General features: G+C 45.0%; 1 protein-coding gene across 1 annotated transcript; it reads right to left on the bottom strand.

The window, feature by feature from the left end:
* Positions 1-4747: 4747 nt before the first annotated feature.
* Positions 4748-6159, bottom strand: DEFB119 (defensin beta 119). Its single transcript, XM_014796804.2, has 2 exons — positions 6102-6159; positions 4748-4932 (listed from the first exon to the last, which is right to left on the bottom strand). Exons 1-2 carry the CDS (start codon positions 6157-6159, stop codon positions 4748-4750), a joined length of 243 nt encoding a protein of 80 aa, XP_014652290.1.
* Between the last annotated feature and the right edge of the window lie 11254 nt (positions 6160-17413).

Below are 17413 nucleotides of genomic sequence, written 5' to 3'. Positions count from 1 at the left end.
AAATGGAGGCTCAGAGAGATGCACTGTTCTGGCAAAGGCCCCATAACTGTTAGAAGTAGAGCAAGGCCTCACGTTCCACTCATTATGACTCTAAGCCTATACTCTTTCTAATGTACAATGCTACCTTCTCCATATGGTGGAAATTGGGGGAGAGGTTGGTACCTTCTTAGATAATGACAGCTTGACCCATGGCCCTCTATTGTCTTCAATGTCAAACCCAAACTTCTGAACCCGGCATTCAAGGACCTCTCATTCATTCCACAAACGGTTATCAGCACCCACTCTTTGCCAAGCCTTGAACTTAGTGCTAGGCACATAGGGTCCCCTATGTCCAAGTGGGTTTAATACAAAGTCTAATGTGTGCCCACATGTGCACGCACACACACACACACACACACACAATGATATCCTAAGCCCTTGCATTGAATAAAAGGGATCTACTCCATTTTATTTTGACCAGAGAACATATGTTGCCTAAGCAAAGGTGAGGAGATACAAGGAGGAAACACATTTACTCCTGTAGAACTTGAGAAAGAATCAAAGATGAATTCCTCATCTAAGTACCAAAAGTAACTTAGATTATGGGTACTGGTCTACAGAACACAGACTGACTTGAGCTTCAGCTATACCAGCAGGCCTGTGTATCCATCCCAAGAAAGGTCCAGTGCAGATGCCCAGTCATCCTTGCTTGGGGGTCTACAACTGCCATGACGACCCCCTCACCCCAGAAGGGCTTACTGCCCACTGCCAATGTTTCCCATTCTCATCACCCCTCAGCCTACAAGGAAGAAAAGAGAGATTCAAGGAAGACTTACAAGAGTAAAAACCACACCTTTTCTGCCACATCCCCTGGAAATAAGGTCCTTATTTATCTTCTTTGAGAAGGAGGGCCAGTGTGAGATTTGCATCCAAAAGAAGAGGGTACAGAACTGTACATTTAGATGGTGGAGCAGGCAAGCCAAACTTTCCCCTAGCAAGAGGCCAACTGCATCCCAGGAAGGGGTTTCAAAGGTGCCCAAATTAACCCCAAAGTTTTTGTAAGGGGCTTTGCAGCTCCTAACACCTACCCTGCTGTCGGCCCCATATTGCTCTGCACCTCCACTCACCATATCACCCACATCGACTTAATATCAGCTTCGATGTTCCCTCAGCCCTTTCACCAGAAGTCAAAGAAGACCTGCTTATTAATCCCAGCATTGTCCAGAACCTACTTATGAACATAGGTCACTTTTCCTCCTTGGGCCTCAATTTCCCCATCTGTGAAATGAGAAGAGGTGAAAGTTGCCTAGATCAAAGATTCTCTCAGTTTGAGGGCTATCAGGAATGAAACAAGTTTGGAGAACTAGGGGATGGAGCCTTATCTCCCAAAGGAATAATCTGAGGGAATTTTCAAAATTTCACATGCCCAGATTCCAAGTCCAGAGATTCAGACACGGGGCTAAGTGTCTTCTGAAAACTTACCACGCTCAATGGTGAGTTCCAAGCCCTTTTCTCACCTCACCATTCTATCCTCCCCAGGATTGTCTCTGTCTGCCCCGAGTTAAGCACAGAGAACGTTCTTAATAAATGTTGTTGACCAAGTGAATAAGTAATGTCTCATAATGAATTAATTTGCTGCGGGCACAAATGGCTGTGTGTGGAGAGATTAATATCAGGCCCCAGGTATCGGGAATCCTTAGACTCTCCCCAGACCACCTACCACACTGTGAAATCTATGTGTTTTAAGAGCAAACTAACTGATGAAGGATAAGAACTAACTTGAAGAAGGTCCAGGAGCTGCTCTGTATCTTTTCTAACACTGCCAGCTGGAGCCAAATATACCTGATGCGGTGGTCCTCCGATCCCTCTAGCCCAGAAAGGATCCCACATTGAGTCATGCCTGATGCATCAGCAATGTGCAATGCCTCCCAAATCCACCTGTGTTTTCACACATGAATTCATCATTCATCTATTCATTCACTCAAGAAACACTCACTGTCACATCTGTGCCAAGCACTGGGCTTAAAATCAGGCACACAGATGTAAAGAAAATGTTGTCCCAACTCCTAAGGATTTCCATCTGGTATGTGAGTGTTTGGGGAGTTGGGGGCAAGGGGGCAGGGACTGAAAAAATTACACAATGATGTGATATGTGCCATACATTGTTAAGAGTGACACTTTGTGAGGACAATCAGAACTTAGTTTGAATCCTTGCTCTACCTTAATGTTGTGTGACCTTGGCTATTTACATCACCTCTCTAGATCTCAGTTTCCTCATCAGGAAGATAGGGATAATCAGAGGGTTGTTGGAAGAATGGAATGATATCAGGCCTATAAACACCAAGCACAAAGCCTGACACACAAGAAGTGTCAATGAGAACTATTACCATAGCTATTATTATTATAATTATTAAGAAATAGTGAGACAGAGCTTCTGTTAAGGCTTTCATGGGTAGGGGCATCAACTGGGCTTTGAAGGGTGAGAAGGAGTTCATCACAGAGATGAAGCTGGTGATGGGGACAAGGTGGAGGGGAACCATGGACAGAGGCAATGTGAGGGGTGGGAGAGGGTGGTGAGAGGACTGATGTGGCTGAAGAGAAAGTCCGTGAGCAGTAGTCGTGGGAGATGAAGCTGGGCCACCATGTGAAGGCCTTGAATGCCCGACCTGGGCAGGGAGGAGAAGAGGAAGATATCCAAGCAGGAGAGCGACACAGTCAGATGAATTTCCTAAAATGAATCCCTCTGATAATAGAGACTAATGCAAAGAAAATCTGGAGGCAGGGAGGCCAGCATGGAAGTATTTTGGACGGTCTCACCCAGGGCCTCAGGGCACAGCCTGAACGCCCCCAGATCACAGACAGGCATCAAGACTGTGAAAACACAGGTTACGCAGCTCCTGCCTCTGCAGTGGGCTTGGAGATGGGTTGTGAGCCAGAGCAGGATCTAAATTCTAGGCACAACCCTAACATTTGTGGGTCCTGGGGCAAGAATATAAATGGAGGCTCATATATCATGTGTCTGAATATTTAACAGTTATGAATCAAGCTAACAGATGGGATAAATAAAATATGTCCTTTATGAAATGTCCCTTCATAATGACCTGACAGGTCAGATTTGAATTTATAATTCTTGGATTCTTCAGAGTTCCTTGACAGGACTAGGGGAGCTGGCTCAACCCACAGCCCACCGCTCTTCTCGCCCATCCCCAGCTCTGCCTCATGCTCTACAGAGTCTCACATGCACAGATGTGGACAGTCCAGCCTGAACATCCAAGCTCTGCCCACAGCCCCTGCACATAGGGGTGTCCCTTGGCACTCCTCCTGCCTGGGGTTCACACACAGTGGGCCCCACCCTCCAAAGGTAGACCTAGGGAAAAAGCCCATGCAGTGCCTGGAAGCACACACAAGGTTCTTTGGGCAGGGAATTCCAGGCCCTGCTACTCAAAGCATGTTCTAGGAAAGGGTGAGGGGCAGGGCACAGTCTCTAGGTGGATCTATGCCCCTTGCCCCCATCAACTCCTCACCCTGTGGGGAGGGACTTAGTCAGAGGAAGCCCAGAATAGGACCAGGATCAGGGGAGGAAGCGTCTCTCCTATGAGAGTCTGAGAGCAGAAATATTGCATTGAGAGAAAATTATCTCCATAGATCAGAGTGACTCCTTCTATCTGTCTCTGCGTCATGCACCGTGCTCTACAGAGTATTCTCGGTCCCCAACCTCACTGCAGAGAACAGTTCAGGGGTGACCAACTGCATTGGATAAATGAGGCCCAGAGAATAGGATTTAAGATAACAAAGCCCGGGAAGACACCCATGTCTTCTAGATACCCAATCAGAGTTCTTAACTGTTCCCCATGGGCTAGTCTTCTCCCGGCCTACATTTTTAATTCAAATGAGACAGGCTTATCTCTCCCTTAGAGTCTAACACAGTTGAAAGGCACTCAGCACATATTCCTTAAATGCTTGAATAAATCGATAAACAATAGCAACAGCTAACGTTTATTGAGAGCTTACTGTGCACTGGGCTCTGCGCTCTACATTGTCTCATTTCATTCTTACCACAATCCTGAGGTAGGTTCTGTTATTCCAATTTTACAGATGGGGGAGCTGAAGTTCTGAGAGGTATATATGCAAAGAGTCTGACAGTTGTAAGTAGCAGAGCTGAGGTGAATGAATGAATAAATGAATCCATGAAAGAATGTAAAAAATGAATAATAAACAAATTCATTTATAAATGAGTAAATTCATGTGCTTTATCTTTTTTCAGTACTTGGAAACCTTCTGATCCTTGGAGTTGTAGACCCTCGAGCATCAAAAGGTATCTCAGCCAACTTCCTTAGAAATCCCAGATTGGGATCTACTCAGTCCCTGTCCCCTCCCAGTCCATTCACCGCCCCCCCACAAGGTGTACCCACTCTCCCAGCCCAAGGATTCTCCCACTCTCTAGGTATTTGCCGTGCCTTTAAATCTCTCAGCTTCCCTCATGTGCTCCTCAGTCCACTCCTGACCCAATAGCCTTTCCTGCAGCTGGTAGATGAGCAACTATCTTCAAGACTGTAATCATCACTCCATTGCTTTGGCCCAGCCCCAGTGACATCTCTCTGCTACTTCTTAATCCCTACCCTGCCATCCCCCCACCCTCAATCCATTTGGAGTATCATTCCTTATAACTGACAGACACAAGAAACAGATTTGTGAGTTTTAATGGAATGTGGGAACTAAGGAACCTGAAGCAAAGTCATTTCTATCCATGATTTCCATTTATTTTCCTCTATTGTCTGGCCCCATGTTTGGTCACATGAGGAGTGGTCCAGGGGAGTTCTCCATCAATTGTTACTGGTTGGATTGTCAAATAACGACTAGGGACACAACATCGCTTACGATTTGAGCAGCGTGTGACGCTGTCTTCATCATTTTTGCACACCAACCGGCATTGTCCATTCATCCAACAGTCTGCTATTGGGCATAGGAACAACCATTAAGCAGATGTTAGTATCCTTCAAGTGGAGAGACAAGAGGGGCAGACGAGGAGCGGGAGGACAGGTGAGAAGGGGAAGGAGAGGATTGAGTAAGTAATGCTGTGCCCAGTCTCAGGAAAGGAGAGAAGAGATCTAGAGAGGGGCCAGAACTGAGACAATTGTTCCAAGGTTGGAACTCCAAAGGTTTTAGGAAAGCCTTTTTCAAACATCTCACCCCTCTGTCTTCCTATCCTCCAACCTCCTACTCCTAATTTTGAGATCAATTGATGCCAATGAAGGTCCCACCTAATGGAGCTTGGGAAAGATGGAAAAAAGACAATGAACATCTGTAATATTAGGGGATAGAGGGGATTCACTCACATTTCAACAAAAACCTGGCTCCTGATCAATAGCCTGACCCTATCTAACTTAAGCCTAACAAGCCCCAGCTCCAGCCACAACTCAATCTTCCTTGACCTCATATTCACCCAATTCAACTCAAAACCCAATCCAATCTTAATTAGAATTCCCAGTCTTACCCAACTCAATGCCATTTGGGCCCCAACTCCAAGCCAAATCCCAATCTAATCAAGTCACCAACCTCAATTCCAAGCAGCAGTCCCTCACTAAGCTGAATGTCAAACACCCTGCACCGTCCAGAACCAACTCCTAGCCTCACCTCAAGCCCCAGTCTAAACCCCAACACCAGCTCCACTCAACCCAAAATCCCATCCCCTTTCCAGCCCATCCCAAACTATCAGGGAAGTCCAACTCCTAATCTCCAGCTCATCCTAATTTTTCCTCTATCACTCCAACCCCAAGGTCTTCCTCTCCCATCACAACTCACCCCCAGCCTTCAATCGAATCTCCCAAAGCCTCCAACAAGTCCCCAACCCTCACCCAACTCTTTACTCCTAAGCCCTCTCCCAAGATCCCATCAGGGAATACCATTCTTCCCTTAAGTGCCAGGTGCACCAAACATCTCTCATCCCACCACCTTGGCAAAAAAGAATCAGGGAGAGATGTGGACATGAGATGATCATGGGAAAATCTCCCAAAGCCACATGAAATGAGGAAAGGTTTCAGATGCTGCCCACGGTGAGGGGAGAGGGAAAGGGGAGAAGTTCACGACCAGGATCCCAAATGCTTGAGAGAGACCCAAGTCACCTGATACCACTGGTTCCATGGCCAGAAGGATGGCAAGAAACAGGAAAAGAAACTTCATGGCTGGCAGGTCACAGGAGAAGGAGGTGGCTGTGCTGCAGGAGATGGAAATAGAGCTCTCTGCTGCAGGGATGAGTCTCGCTTTTATTGGCAGGGCCGTGGGCAGTGAATTATAGCAGGAGAGGATTTATATGAGATCAGCCAGGCCAAAGGACAGTGTGTAGCAGATATTGTAGCAAAGCACAAGATGCGAGTGTGGGCAACTGGCCAGCACCCATGCCAAAATGGCTTTCCCTCCTGGTAAGGAGATAGGCAATTAAAGCCATTTGGCCTTTTGAGACCCACAAAGGAATTAATTAAATTAAATTAATAAAAAATTAAATTACTTAATTAATACATAAATATATCAAGAAACATTTAACTTTTAAAAATACTTATTCTTAGCTTTCTAACAGAAGGATACACATGTGTATGTCTTTCTGAACCTTGAACTTGCCCATCTCATTCCCAGCTCAGGGTGTTAGTTCAGGGTCTTAGCACTTGTCATTTTCTTCCTGTAAAGTTCTTCCTTCATACCTTCCCATGGCTGGCTCCTGTTCATCATTCGGCCTCATCTCAAATGGTGCCTCCTTGGAGAGGCTTTTCCTGGCCACCCTAGATAACAGTACTCCTACCTGCAGTCGCTCTGTATCATAATAACTTGTCTTGTGACCTTAATAGATTTATCTGTTCTTTTTAAATTTATTTTACACGTTTAATCTTTCTCTCTCCCATTGGAATGTCATAAATTTGCCTTGCAACCCCAGTGCCCATAACATCACCTGGTGTATTAGTTAGGATATGAATTCAACTGTCTTAACAGATATTGTCTCCTCAAACAATGATTCCAAAAGACAGGCATTGAGTTCTTTCTTGTGTAAAAGTCTGGGCAAGCAGTCAAGGTAATGGCTTCACAATTCAGCAGGAAGCAAGATTCCTTCTGGGTTGATACTCTGCCATCCTCAACAGGCATCTTCATTTGATGATCCAAGAGGGTTGCTCCAGACCGATTCCACTGCAGTCCATTGGCCAGAGCTCTTTCAGATAGCCACCCCTACCTGCAAGGTAGGCTGGAAATAATTTCTTTATTCTGGGAAACCACGGCTAGCTAAAATTCGGGGATGCCTTACTAAGAAGAAGGGGAAGACACACATTGGGGAACAGCTAGCAATCTCTGACACATCTGGCACATTTCAGGTGCTTAATAAATATTTGTAGACTGATAAATAACTTATACATTGAGTAAGACTTTGATAAGTGATCTAATTGGGGAGACAACCCAAGTCCTTCCAGAGGATAGAGAAATCACATGGACTGTGTCCTTTCAGCCAAGCTTCTGAAGAAGCTGGATAAGGGCTGGGCCTCACACAAAACTTAAGAGACTCTGAAGGGAGACAAAGAAAGAAGAGAATTCTAGAATCCTAGAATACTAGGATTGGAGAACAGGTTTTGGTTTCACACAGATTTGGATTTGAGTGTTGGCCCTGACACTTGATGCTTGTTGACCTTGAGTAAGGTAAATTTTCTGAGCCTCCTATAATAAAATATAAATCGTAACTGTATGTGATTTAATTAAACAGGATAACTTATGCAAGTGGCTTAGCCAAGTACCTAACATGTAGTAGGTGCTGAATAATTATTACCTATTATTATTGTTGTTTTTCATTATTGTAATCCTCATATTTATCATTATTATTATCCTCAGAAAAATCCTCATAAGCAGAAATCATAAATCTCCAACTCACATATGACAAAATTGAGACTCAGTCAGGTGAAGTGAACTGCTCAAGGGCTTCCTAGGTGGGGAGCAGAATGGAGAATAGAAAGCAGATTTCTATAGAGGAAGGTCAGGCGAATGACAGTCAATACGTGTGGCTGTGAGTGTTTGAGACAGAAGAGGAACATTGAGGGAGGTGAGGCAGACACCAAGTCATCATGCGGGGCCTTCAACGCCCCGCTCAAGGCTTTGAAATCCATCCTGTAAGCAAGGGGGAATAGTAAGATGTTTTAGAGAGGACCGTGGTGGCATGGTCAGATTTTTTTTTACCTAGAAAAGTCACTCTGAAGGCCTGTGTGAAGATAGTTGCCAGAGCAGAGGCAAGCAAGGGAAGGTGAGGAGGAGGCTGTTTCTCACCCAGGAGAAATTACAAGATTTGCATTGTAGCTGAGAGAGCATAAACATAAAGGGTGTGAGAGCAGAAAGACATCACCGAAAGCTGGAACCTTCTGAGAAGACCCTCTCCCCCAAGCTGTAGAAGTAGCCATAGTGATCAGCTAATGAGCACTGACTCTGCTAGGCCGATGACAAGTATTTCACAGGTGTAATCTCATTTCATCCTCACAACAACCAAATAGAGTTTTTGCCCCACTGTACTGGTTTGAAAACTAAAGTTCAGAAGGGTAAACATTTAGCCTGAGTGACCATATGGGGAATCCAGGATTTGAACCCAGGTCTGACTGGTTCTCATTTATGGTGCTTCTATTCGCAACCCTGTCTCCTGTTGTTTCTTCAGACTTGGGATAGCGGGGGTCCCAGCTAAGTGAGGAAGCCAGTTGGAAAGAAGCCTCTAGTGATTCTTGCCTGAAAAATTTGAGGAGTCTCTGCAGAGAGAAGGTAGGGGTGACATCAGAGAAATACTTGTTTGTGGCCTTCACTATTTTATAAAAGCTTTACTGAAGTATAATTTCTACACCCTAACATCCATCCACTCATTAAGTGTACAATTCAATGAGTTTTAGTAAATTTACACAGTTGTACTGCCATCACTACAGTCCACTTTTAGAACCTTTCCATCACCCCAAAAACATCCCTCATACCCATGTGTAGTCACTACCCATCCCCACCCCCAGCCATGATGGAACTAATGTTTATAATAGTATCATTGACTATGTATTGGGCATCATCTGTGGTTAATCCTCACAAGGTGATATGGATGACTAAGGAGGAAGCCGTGGCTCACAGCGGTGAAGCGACTGAACCAGGGCCACTGAGGAGGCTGGGATTCAAACCCAGGATCCTCAGCAAAGGGGCCCAGATCAAGGAGAAGATCCTGCGGAAATGTGTTTGTAAAGATGTGGGAGATGTAACATTTTCTAAGCTGAGGAGAAATACACTGTATAATCAAAGTTATTGAAAATATAAAAGAGAGAGGAGTTTGTTGATGGAGAAAAATCCAAGGGAAGCGGAAGGGACAGAATCAAAGAATTAAATGGAAATGGTGGACTTCAACAGAGGGGGATCTCTTTTGAGAGGAAGGGGGTTTCATAGAATGACTGCATAACATTGCCCTAAAACCTCAAGCTTTTATGTCAAACAGACCTGAATTCAAATCCTGCCTGTGCTACGTGCTGCCTGGGTGACTGCCCTATATATTTACCTGTTTGGTTTGGTTTTGCTTTCTCTATGCACCATCTGTATCCATCTTCCCATTTTGGGGAGATCCCCTCACCATAGCAGTCTTGGGGACAGGCAGTGCTGCGTCATAAAGTTCACATACTTGTTTTCCTGCCTCTCTTGCAGCTGGGCTCTGAGCACGTGGCCTACGCTCAGCCCATCAGCTGCCCCTGTTCTGTTCTTTGAATCAGGTCCTCTTGGTTCCAGGAAGCAGGAACATGGAGGGTTTATCTTCACAAAAGAGCCCACAGTGATAGCCAGCGTCCAGGGGCAGTAGGCAAGCAGGACAAGCAGGAGTGGAGCTCAGGGTCGCAAGCAGTGGAGTTCAGCGGCAGCTCTGTCCTCGCTGAACGGGGCCCGTAGGGTGATTTTTCACTCTGCCTTCACCTACCCCACCTCCCAACCCATTCTCTAAGCCTGACTCTCTGCATTCTCTGAGCTGCCAAACAGCCAGAGGGTTCCTTTGCTAAAAACTCTCATTGATATAGTGACCGTGGGAAAGTTGTTTAACCAATTTGGAGATAATAATAATATCTGCCTCATGGTTTGTTGTGACCTTTACATGATAAAAAATGCCTCTCCAGTGTTTAGCACAGGCCCTGGCAGGTGGTAAGTGTTCAATGCATTTTAGTTACGATGTCTTTGTTTTGAGGTGAGAGAGAAGGGAATGGGAACCTTGAGCAGGTTCAGCCTCTACTGTCTCAGTGAGAGCAGAGCTGAGTTCTTCTGCTGGGTGGAGGGTGGGGCTTGGAGAAAATGGACAGTCTAGAGAGGCCACTGCAGCTGACGGAAGAGAACCACCGGACAGAGAGCTGCAAGGGTGAAGCTGTGAGCGGGTCTGGATGGCCCAAGAGGAAAACTAAGCACGTGCTCAGGACCCTGGCAAGGCATGGGCCAAAAATAAAGTCAGAAAATCTAAACAACACATTTTAATTTCAGCATACAAGAATGTTTTGTATCATTTCACAGAAGTAAAATTTTATATCAGAGTCGAGTGTTGTTTTATTTTGAATTCTACTTGGACAAGACTGTAAACTTCTCTGTGTTTAAGGTCACTCTCTAGAAGTGTTCATGAGAACTTGCTCGGAGTGCAATGGAACTGATCAGGATGAGGGAGTATGGGGGGTAGTATCCAGCAGTGGGATGGAGAGGCCAAGTACGTGGTCTAGTCCAGAGGTGGGGACTGAGCAACTTACCACGGGCCCTCGAGCATCTTAAGGACTCAGCGTTGAATGAGACAACATAGCAGAATGCTGACGAGCCTGTCTTCTGAAGTTAGTCTCCTGGCTTTGTTACCTTGGAAAATTTAACTAACTCTGAACCTGTTTCCTCAGCTATACAGTGGGGTAATAACAGTACTTTCTTCATAGGGTTGTCAATGAGGTTATCAATGAATGAACACACATAAAGCACTTAGAACAACACCTGACACTTAGTGACTGCAGCGTAAGTATCTGCTGATATTATTGTAGTAGACCAGAAGTTCCCAGCCTGGAGATTCCAGACCCTTCCTTATTACAGCTCTTTGCAATATTTCATAAGCCCTCTTACAAATCATTGTATATACAAGTTGCCCAAGGAACACTGCGATGATTCAGAGAATGGCCTTGACTGAGATAATGAGAAATTGAAAAAGATAGTGTAATTACTGTAGACAGTTGTGTTTGGGTGTCTGGGTTTATATCTGTATTGCATTTTGTTTTGTAGGTACTTGTGTATATGTGTGTAAATTTGTGCATAGCTGTTTGTGCTCAAATTTAGTGTATTTTATGCATATATTGTGTGCATGTGTTATTTGTATATACTTTGTGTGTGCCAGTACTTGAATGTATATGTGTAAGTATGTTCATGCATGCATGTAGTTTCGTGTAGACATGTAGTTGGTGTATGGGTGTGTGTTTGTGTATTTTTGTGTACCTATGTGCATGTGAATTTGTTCTCGAATCACCAAATGCCATGGCCTAGAGCTCTGTCCAGTTCAGTTCCTTTGTTCTCCTCTACCCACTTCATTCTCTGACTCTGGAATGTGACAGTTGCATGCTGATTTGCCTGTTATCTGGGCCAAGGCTAAGGGAAGGGGCTGGGGGGAGGGGGGCAGGGAGCAGGGGCTGCCAAGGTGGCCAGCAAGCAGAAGCTACTGTGGGAGAAGGGGCCAGGAGATAGGAAAACAGGAGGGCCTTGGTCAGAGAGCCAACTTGGCCCCTGGTTACTGCGTGGTATCTCCTGAGACCCACCAGGGCTGGAACAGACTGTAGCCTCAGCCTTTGTAATGCCTCCCACATGGGTACAGCCTGGCCTGGCCAGTTCTTTAAGACCGGCACCACCTACCCCCTGAAATCTGTGCACTTGCATTTTTAAGTTCTTGAAGGGCCACTCACTCCCTAGAGCCTGAATCCCATGGTGGGGAACAGGTGGGAAGGGACTAGTTGTCAAGTTCCCAGCATGGGTCCCACACTGGCCAGGCACTTTCACTTTATCTCATTCAATCCTCCCTCTAAGCTATGAGGTTAATAATATGACAAGAAGGTAAAAGAAACGAGAACCATAAAATCACAGCCTTTTACAAACTTCTGTGACTTCCATGCATTCACGTTATCACTTCACTTTTGCAGTGTGGTAGGAAAAGTATCCAAGTGAGGGCCTGCAGCTCAGAGAAAGATGATATGAAGGCCGAGGCTGCATGAAAGTGTGGTGGGGCTATTGTAGAGGGGCTGGATGCTAGAGAGATCCCTATACCAGTATGTCCCCAAATGTGTCCTGTTTCAAGCAATGTTCCATGGAAGAAATAGCTGCTAGTGAGAGTATTTCTTCTAAAATTCATTATAATATTAATAGTCACATACCAGTTATGAATGCTCCACCACACTCAAGGCCCAGGAAATGCTTTATTTGTTTATATTTATTTTAAATTCAGCTCCAAGGTATCACTTGCAAAGCTGGTGAGATGTCCAATGTCAGCTACTGTTGAGGTTTCCTGCCTTCCTCCACTTGATCCTGCTAGAACCCCACGGTTCTGGGAAATGAGGAAGGATCTGATCCTTAGTCCATGATGATGATCTTCATTTCTCTTGCTCCTCATGCTCGGGGTATTGTTGATGAGCTCCATCAACTGTTCATTGGGCAGTTCTGGGCAGCTGGAGAATTATTCCTCACCATGGCTCTCTCCACTGACCACAGGCCCAACCATGGAGGCCTTTGCTGCTTCTCCTAGGACCATGGCATTGGGGCTGTCTCCACAGTGGTTGCCTTTCATGCTGGCATGCTTCCATACATGTCACCTTGGAATGCTTTATCGAACTCCCTTGGAACCAAACCCCCATCTCTTCTCCCAATCATATGGAGATTCAACACCCCAAATGCCAGGCTACTGCTCTCTTAAACTTGAAGCAAAAGATCTTCATCCCACTCCTCCCGAGACAATCCAATCTAGCTGCCCTCCTTGAACCTAGGCATCTCTAAAGACTATGGGGCTGGGGGAAAGGAAGAGTTATGTTCAGGGCAGCTCCTGAAACTCATACACACAACACACACACAAACACACATACACACACACACACATTTTCAATTCCCCCGTGGAAAAGGGAGGCCGCAATTCAGAACACAAAGTCCTGGCTTCCCTTCCAGTAACTGGGTAGAAAAATAATTATCTTTTTACTCTTTTTTGCTGATGCCTGCTCAAGTAAAATGGAAAAAAATTATCGGGTAATTGCTACATTAAATTCTTAATATATCACCCTGCCACAACGTTTGTTTAAAAAATACTAAATATATATGTATTGTTGATCTCATTAATATGCAATAATTTTGCTTTTAAGGCAAGGCATGATATCCTCAAGAACTCCAGACATTCGGAGAAGATACCACCTGACTCATGAAAGCATGCCTTTCAATCTGCTCAGCAATAATGAAAGCATCGACCAATGACCACCACAGTGATGAATGATGTGACCCTCATCCTTCTAAGTGTCTAGTCTTATAACTTCAATATGTATTTTTAGTATCATTCCAGAATAATAAGTCTGGGTATTGAATATCAGACATTTATACTATTTCAATGTACTGCTGAAAGAGGGAATTTTCTTATGAGACCATTTCTGCTGTCTATTTTAAGCCAAACATATATCTCACTAAGTCAAACAGTTGCTCAACTAGTATTGGTTGAATACCCAATTTGTGCCAGATGCTGTTCTGGGATGCAGAAAATAAATCAGTCATGGTCTCTATCTTCATGGAGATTACAGTCTATCATGAACAAGTGTAAGTACAGGTGTGGTGGGTGCTGCAAAGGAGAAGTGCAGGATGCAGCTGGCAAGGCGGGGACCAGGGTAAGGTGAAGGAGGTGCCTCAGGTGCAACATTTAAGAGGCATTTGCATGATCCTATGAGCGTACGCCTCCTTATTTGTTATACCCTGGCCACCTCCTTCTCCTTGCCCTAGTCCTGGCCCTGGCAATCAGAAAGGTCAAAGTGGAAGGGAAAACACTGCAGGTAAAGGGAAAGACTTTGGGGTAATATTCCCTGGTAGCGATCATTTGCTGCATTTTTGGACACTCAGCATCTGAACCCCTTTCCATCTGAGAGTAATTCTCCGTTCTTTGTGTCTTGATGGAAAGGAGGGCTGAGTTCCACTACAGAAAGCACTAAAAGCAAATACTATTTTGCACCACCTGGAGTTAGCAGGCAGGCACATGACCCAGGCTCAGCCAACTGGATGTTCCAACAAAGGACTTTGAGTCTTCAAGGACTAAATCTAAACCACAAGGAAGGTACAAAATACTCACATGGTGGCCAGCAGGCAGAAGCCACTATGGGAGAAGTCCAGGCAAGAGTCCAGGTGTGACACTGGTGTCCAGTGCCAGGATGGCAATGGTGGTGGGATCCTGGTAGATTATTTATGCTTCCCACTCTCTCTTGGTCCTTCCAAGCCCAATTATCTAGACTTCCAGTCAATTCTATGAGCTATATGTTATCCTTTCAAGAAATGCACTTTCTGCTTAAGTTGACCTCAGATAAACTCTAACCATTACATCCAATAACAAATTTAAGGTGTTTCCTCATCAAATATGTTGAGGGAATGTTGCTCTATTCAATAAGGAACCCTTGTGAGATTGGACACCAGAAGGTGGGGCAATTGAACCTGGCAGGGCAATTAAAGGACCCACAGCAAAACTCAGAGTAGAAGGCCTGGAGGATGAGGAAAGAAGGGGGAGGATGCTAATGAGGGACTGAGCTGAGAGAACAGCCCTGAAAACAGTGAGGAAAAGTGGGGTTTGTACAAAGACATTGCAGGGGAAGAATCAGGGGGCCATGAAGGCTGAGTTGATATGAGAAGGGACGAGGAGAGCATGCAAAGTCTTACATCTCACACAACGGGCAAGCATGAGCACTTGGGAAGGGAGACCTGTTTGAGTGGGAAAGTGACTTTCTTGAGTTTTAAATATTCATAAAGTTAGCAAATATTTATTGCATTCATACTGTGTTTCAGGCAACAAGGTTGGAATGGTGAGCAAGACAGATGAGGACCCTGCTGTCATGAAATCCAAATTCTCCTGGGCAGATAGACAAGAAACAAGTAAATGAACAAAATAATTGCTAATTTTTGAGAAGTATCAAGAAAGAAGTTGGCAGAGTGGTAGAAAGGACTTTGTTAGATGTGATATTCAAGGATGACATTTAAATTAAGGCCTGGAGAGGGGCCGGCCTCATGGCTTGGCGGTTAGGTTCACGCGCTCCGCTACTGGCGGCCCGGGTTCAGATCCCGGGCGTGCACAGACGCACCACTTGTCCGGCCATGCTGAGGCAGCGTCCCACATACAGCAACTAGAGGGATGTGCAACTATGACATACAACTATCTACTGGGGCTTTGGGGAGAAAAAGGGAAAAAAAGAGGAGGATTGGCATGGATGTTAGCTCAGGGCTGATCTTCCTCACAAAAAAAATAATTAATTAATTAATTAACTAAGGCCTGGAGGATGGGACAAAAACAACCATACAGATAGCAGAGGAAGAGCCTTATTAGGCAGAAGGAGAGGCATGTAGCAAGGCCCTAAGGCAAGAAAGGAAGGACTTGTTGATATGAAGGAACAGAAGGGAGGCCAGAGTGACCTGAGTGTAAGGAAGAAGGAAGATGCCACAGAGGTAAGCAAGGCCAGGTCAGGCAGGGCCTCACAGTCCATGGTAAGGAGTCTAGACCTTATTCTTGGTGAAACAGGAAGCCGTTGCTTGATGTTAGACAGAGCAGTGAAAGGATAAATTTACCTTTTGGCTGCTATGTGGAAAATTAATTAGAGGATCAAACAAGAAACCAGTTAGGAGACGATCATAGAAATTCAGATTAAGATGACAGTGGCTTGAACTAGGTGGAAAGAAATAGATGGTCTTGAGATGTATTTCGAGGGTAGAGCCAAAAGACTTGCTGATAGATTGACTGGAGTGAGGCAAAGTGAGGCACTAAGGGTGACTTCTGGGGTTGGAACACCTGGGTACATGTTGTTACTATTTACTGAAAAGGCAAATAATAGGATAGTAAGAAGTTTGGTGAAGTGAGGTCCCCATCAGAAGTTCCATTCTAAATACATCAGGCATCCGAACAGAGATGTCACTTAAGGAGGTGGATACAACATTCTAGAGGTTTGAGAAAGTATTGTATTGGAGATATGAATTTGGAAGTTATCAGCATATAGAAGGTGTTCAAAGAACCTAATGAAAAAGAATAGAGAAGAAAGAGCTTAGAAATAAGCCCTGGTGATTGGGAAGGGAAGGAGGAGCCCAGATAGAGGGCTGAAAAGGAAGGGCCTAGCCAATCAGAGGAAAACTAAGAGAATCTGGTAACTTAGAAGTCAAGAGAAGAGAGGATTTCAGTGAGGAGGTAGTGGCCCCTATGTCAAATACTGCTCAAAAGTCAATAAGAGGAAAATAGGGATGCCTCTTTTGGGTTTAGCAACATTAGGGATAGTTGGTGACCTTCGCAAGAAAAGTTTCAATGGGAGAATCAAGCCAGATTGAACTGAGTTGAAAAGTGAATGGGAGGGGCCGGCCCTGTGGCTTGGTGGTTAAGTGCGCGCGCTGCAGTGCTGGTGGCCCGGGTTCGGATCCCGGGTGCGCATCGAGGCACCACTTCTCCATTCATCCTGAGGCCGAGTCCCACATACAGCAACTAGAAGGATGTGCAGCTACGACACACAACTATCCACTGGGGCTTTGAGGGGAAAAATAAAATAAATAAAATCTTAAAAAAAAAAAAAAAAGGAAAAGAAAATTAAAAAAAAAAAAAGTGAATGGGAAATGAGAAAATGGGGAAAGTGAAGGCAGACAACATTTTGAGAAGTTTTTCTATGAAGAATTGAAAAGAATGGGGCATTGTCCAGGGAGGGATGTGGGATTATGTTTTGTTTTAAGATGGGAGGTACTACACCATCTTCGCATAATGATAGAAATGGTCCAGTAGAGAAGGGGAGAATGAAGAGAATAATTGAAGACGAAGTCCTGGGGCCGGCCCAGTGGCGCAAGCGGTTAAGTGCGTGAGCTCCGCTGCAGTGGCCCGGGGTTCGCCGGTTCGGATCCCGGTTGTGCACCGACGCACTGCTTGTTAGGCCATGCTGTGGCGGCGTCCCATATAAAGTGGAGGAAGATGGGCACAGATGTTAGCCCAGGGCCAGTCTTCCTCAGCAAAAAAAGAGGAGGATTGGCAGATGTTAGCACAGGGCTGGTCTCCTCAAAAAAAATAATAATAATAATAATAGTAAAAATAAATAAATTAAACATCAAAAAAAAAAAAAAAAAAGAAGACGAAGTCCTTGAGAAGGGGAGGAGAGATGGGCTGTGGACAAGTGGAGGGGTTGGTTTCTAAGGAGTAGGCACAATTCTTCCATTGTAAACAAAA

The sequence above is a fragment of the Ceratotherium simum genome, chromosome 21 (assembly GCF_057802395.1).
Source record: "Ceratotherium simum simum isolate JZ-2026a chromosome 21, ASM5780239v1, whole genome shotgun sequence".
Classification (NCBI taxonomy): Eukaryota; Metazoa; Chordata; class Mammalia; order Perissodactyla; family Rhinocerotidae; genus Ceratotherium; species Ceratotherium simum.
This window is presented reverse-complemented; position numbering and strand designations above follow the sequence as displayed.

What these genes read in the sequence shown, in the direction of transcription:
- DEFB119 (XM_014796804.2), bottom strand. Translation starts at nt 6,159, where the DNA reads ATGAAGTTTCTTTTCCTGTTTCTTGCCATCCTTCTGGCCATGGAACCA. An exon ending in CATGGAACCAGTGGTATCAG is followed by an intron (nt 4,933 to 6,101) that starts GTGACTTGGGTC and finishes TATGCCCAATAG; the next exon opens with CAGACTGTTGGATGAATGGA.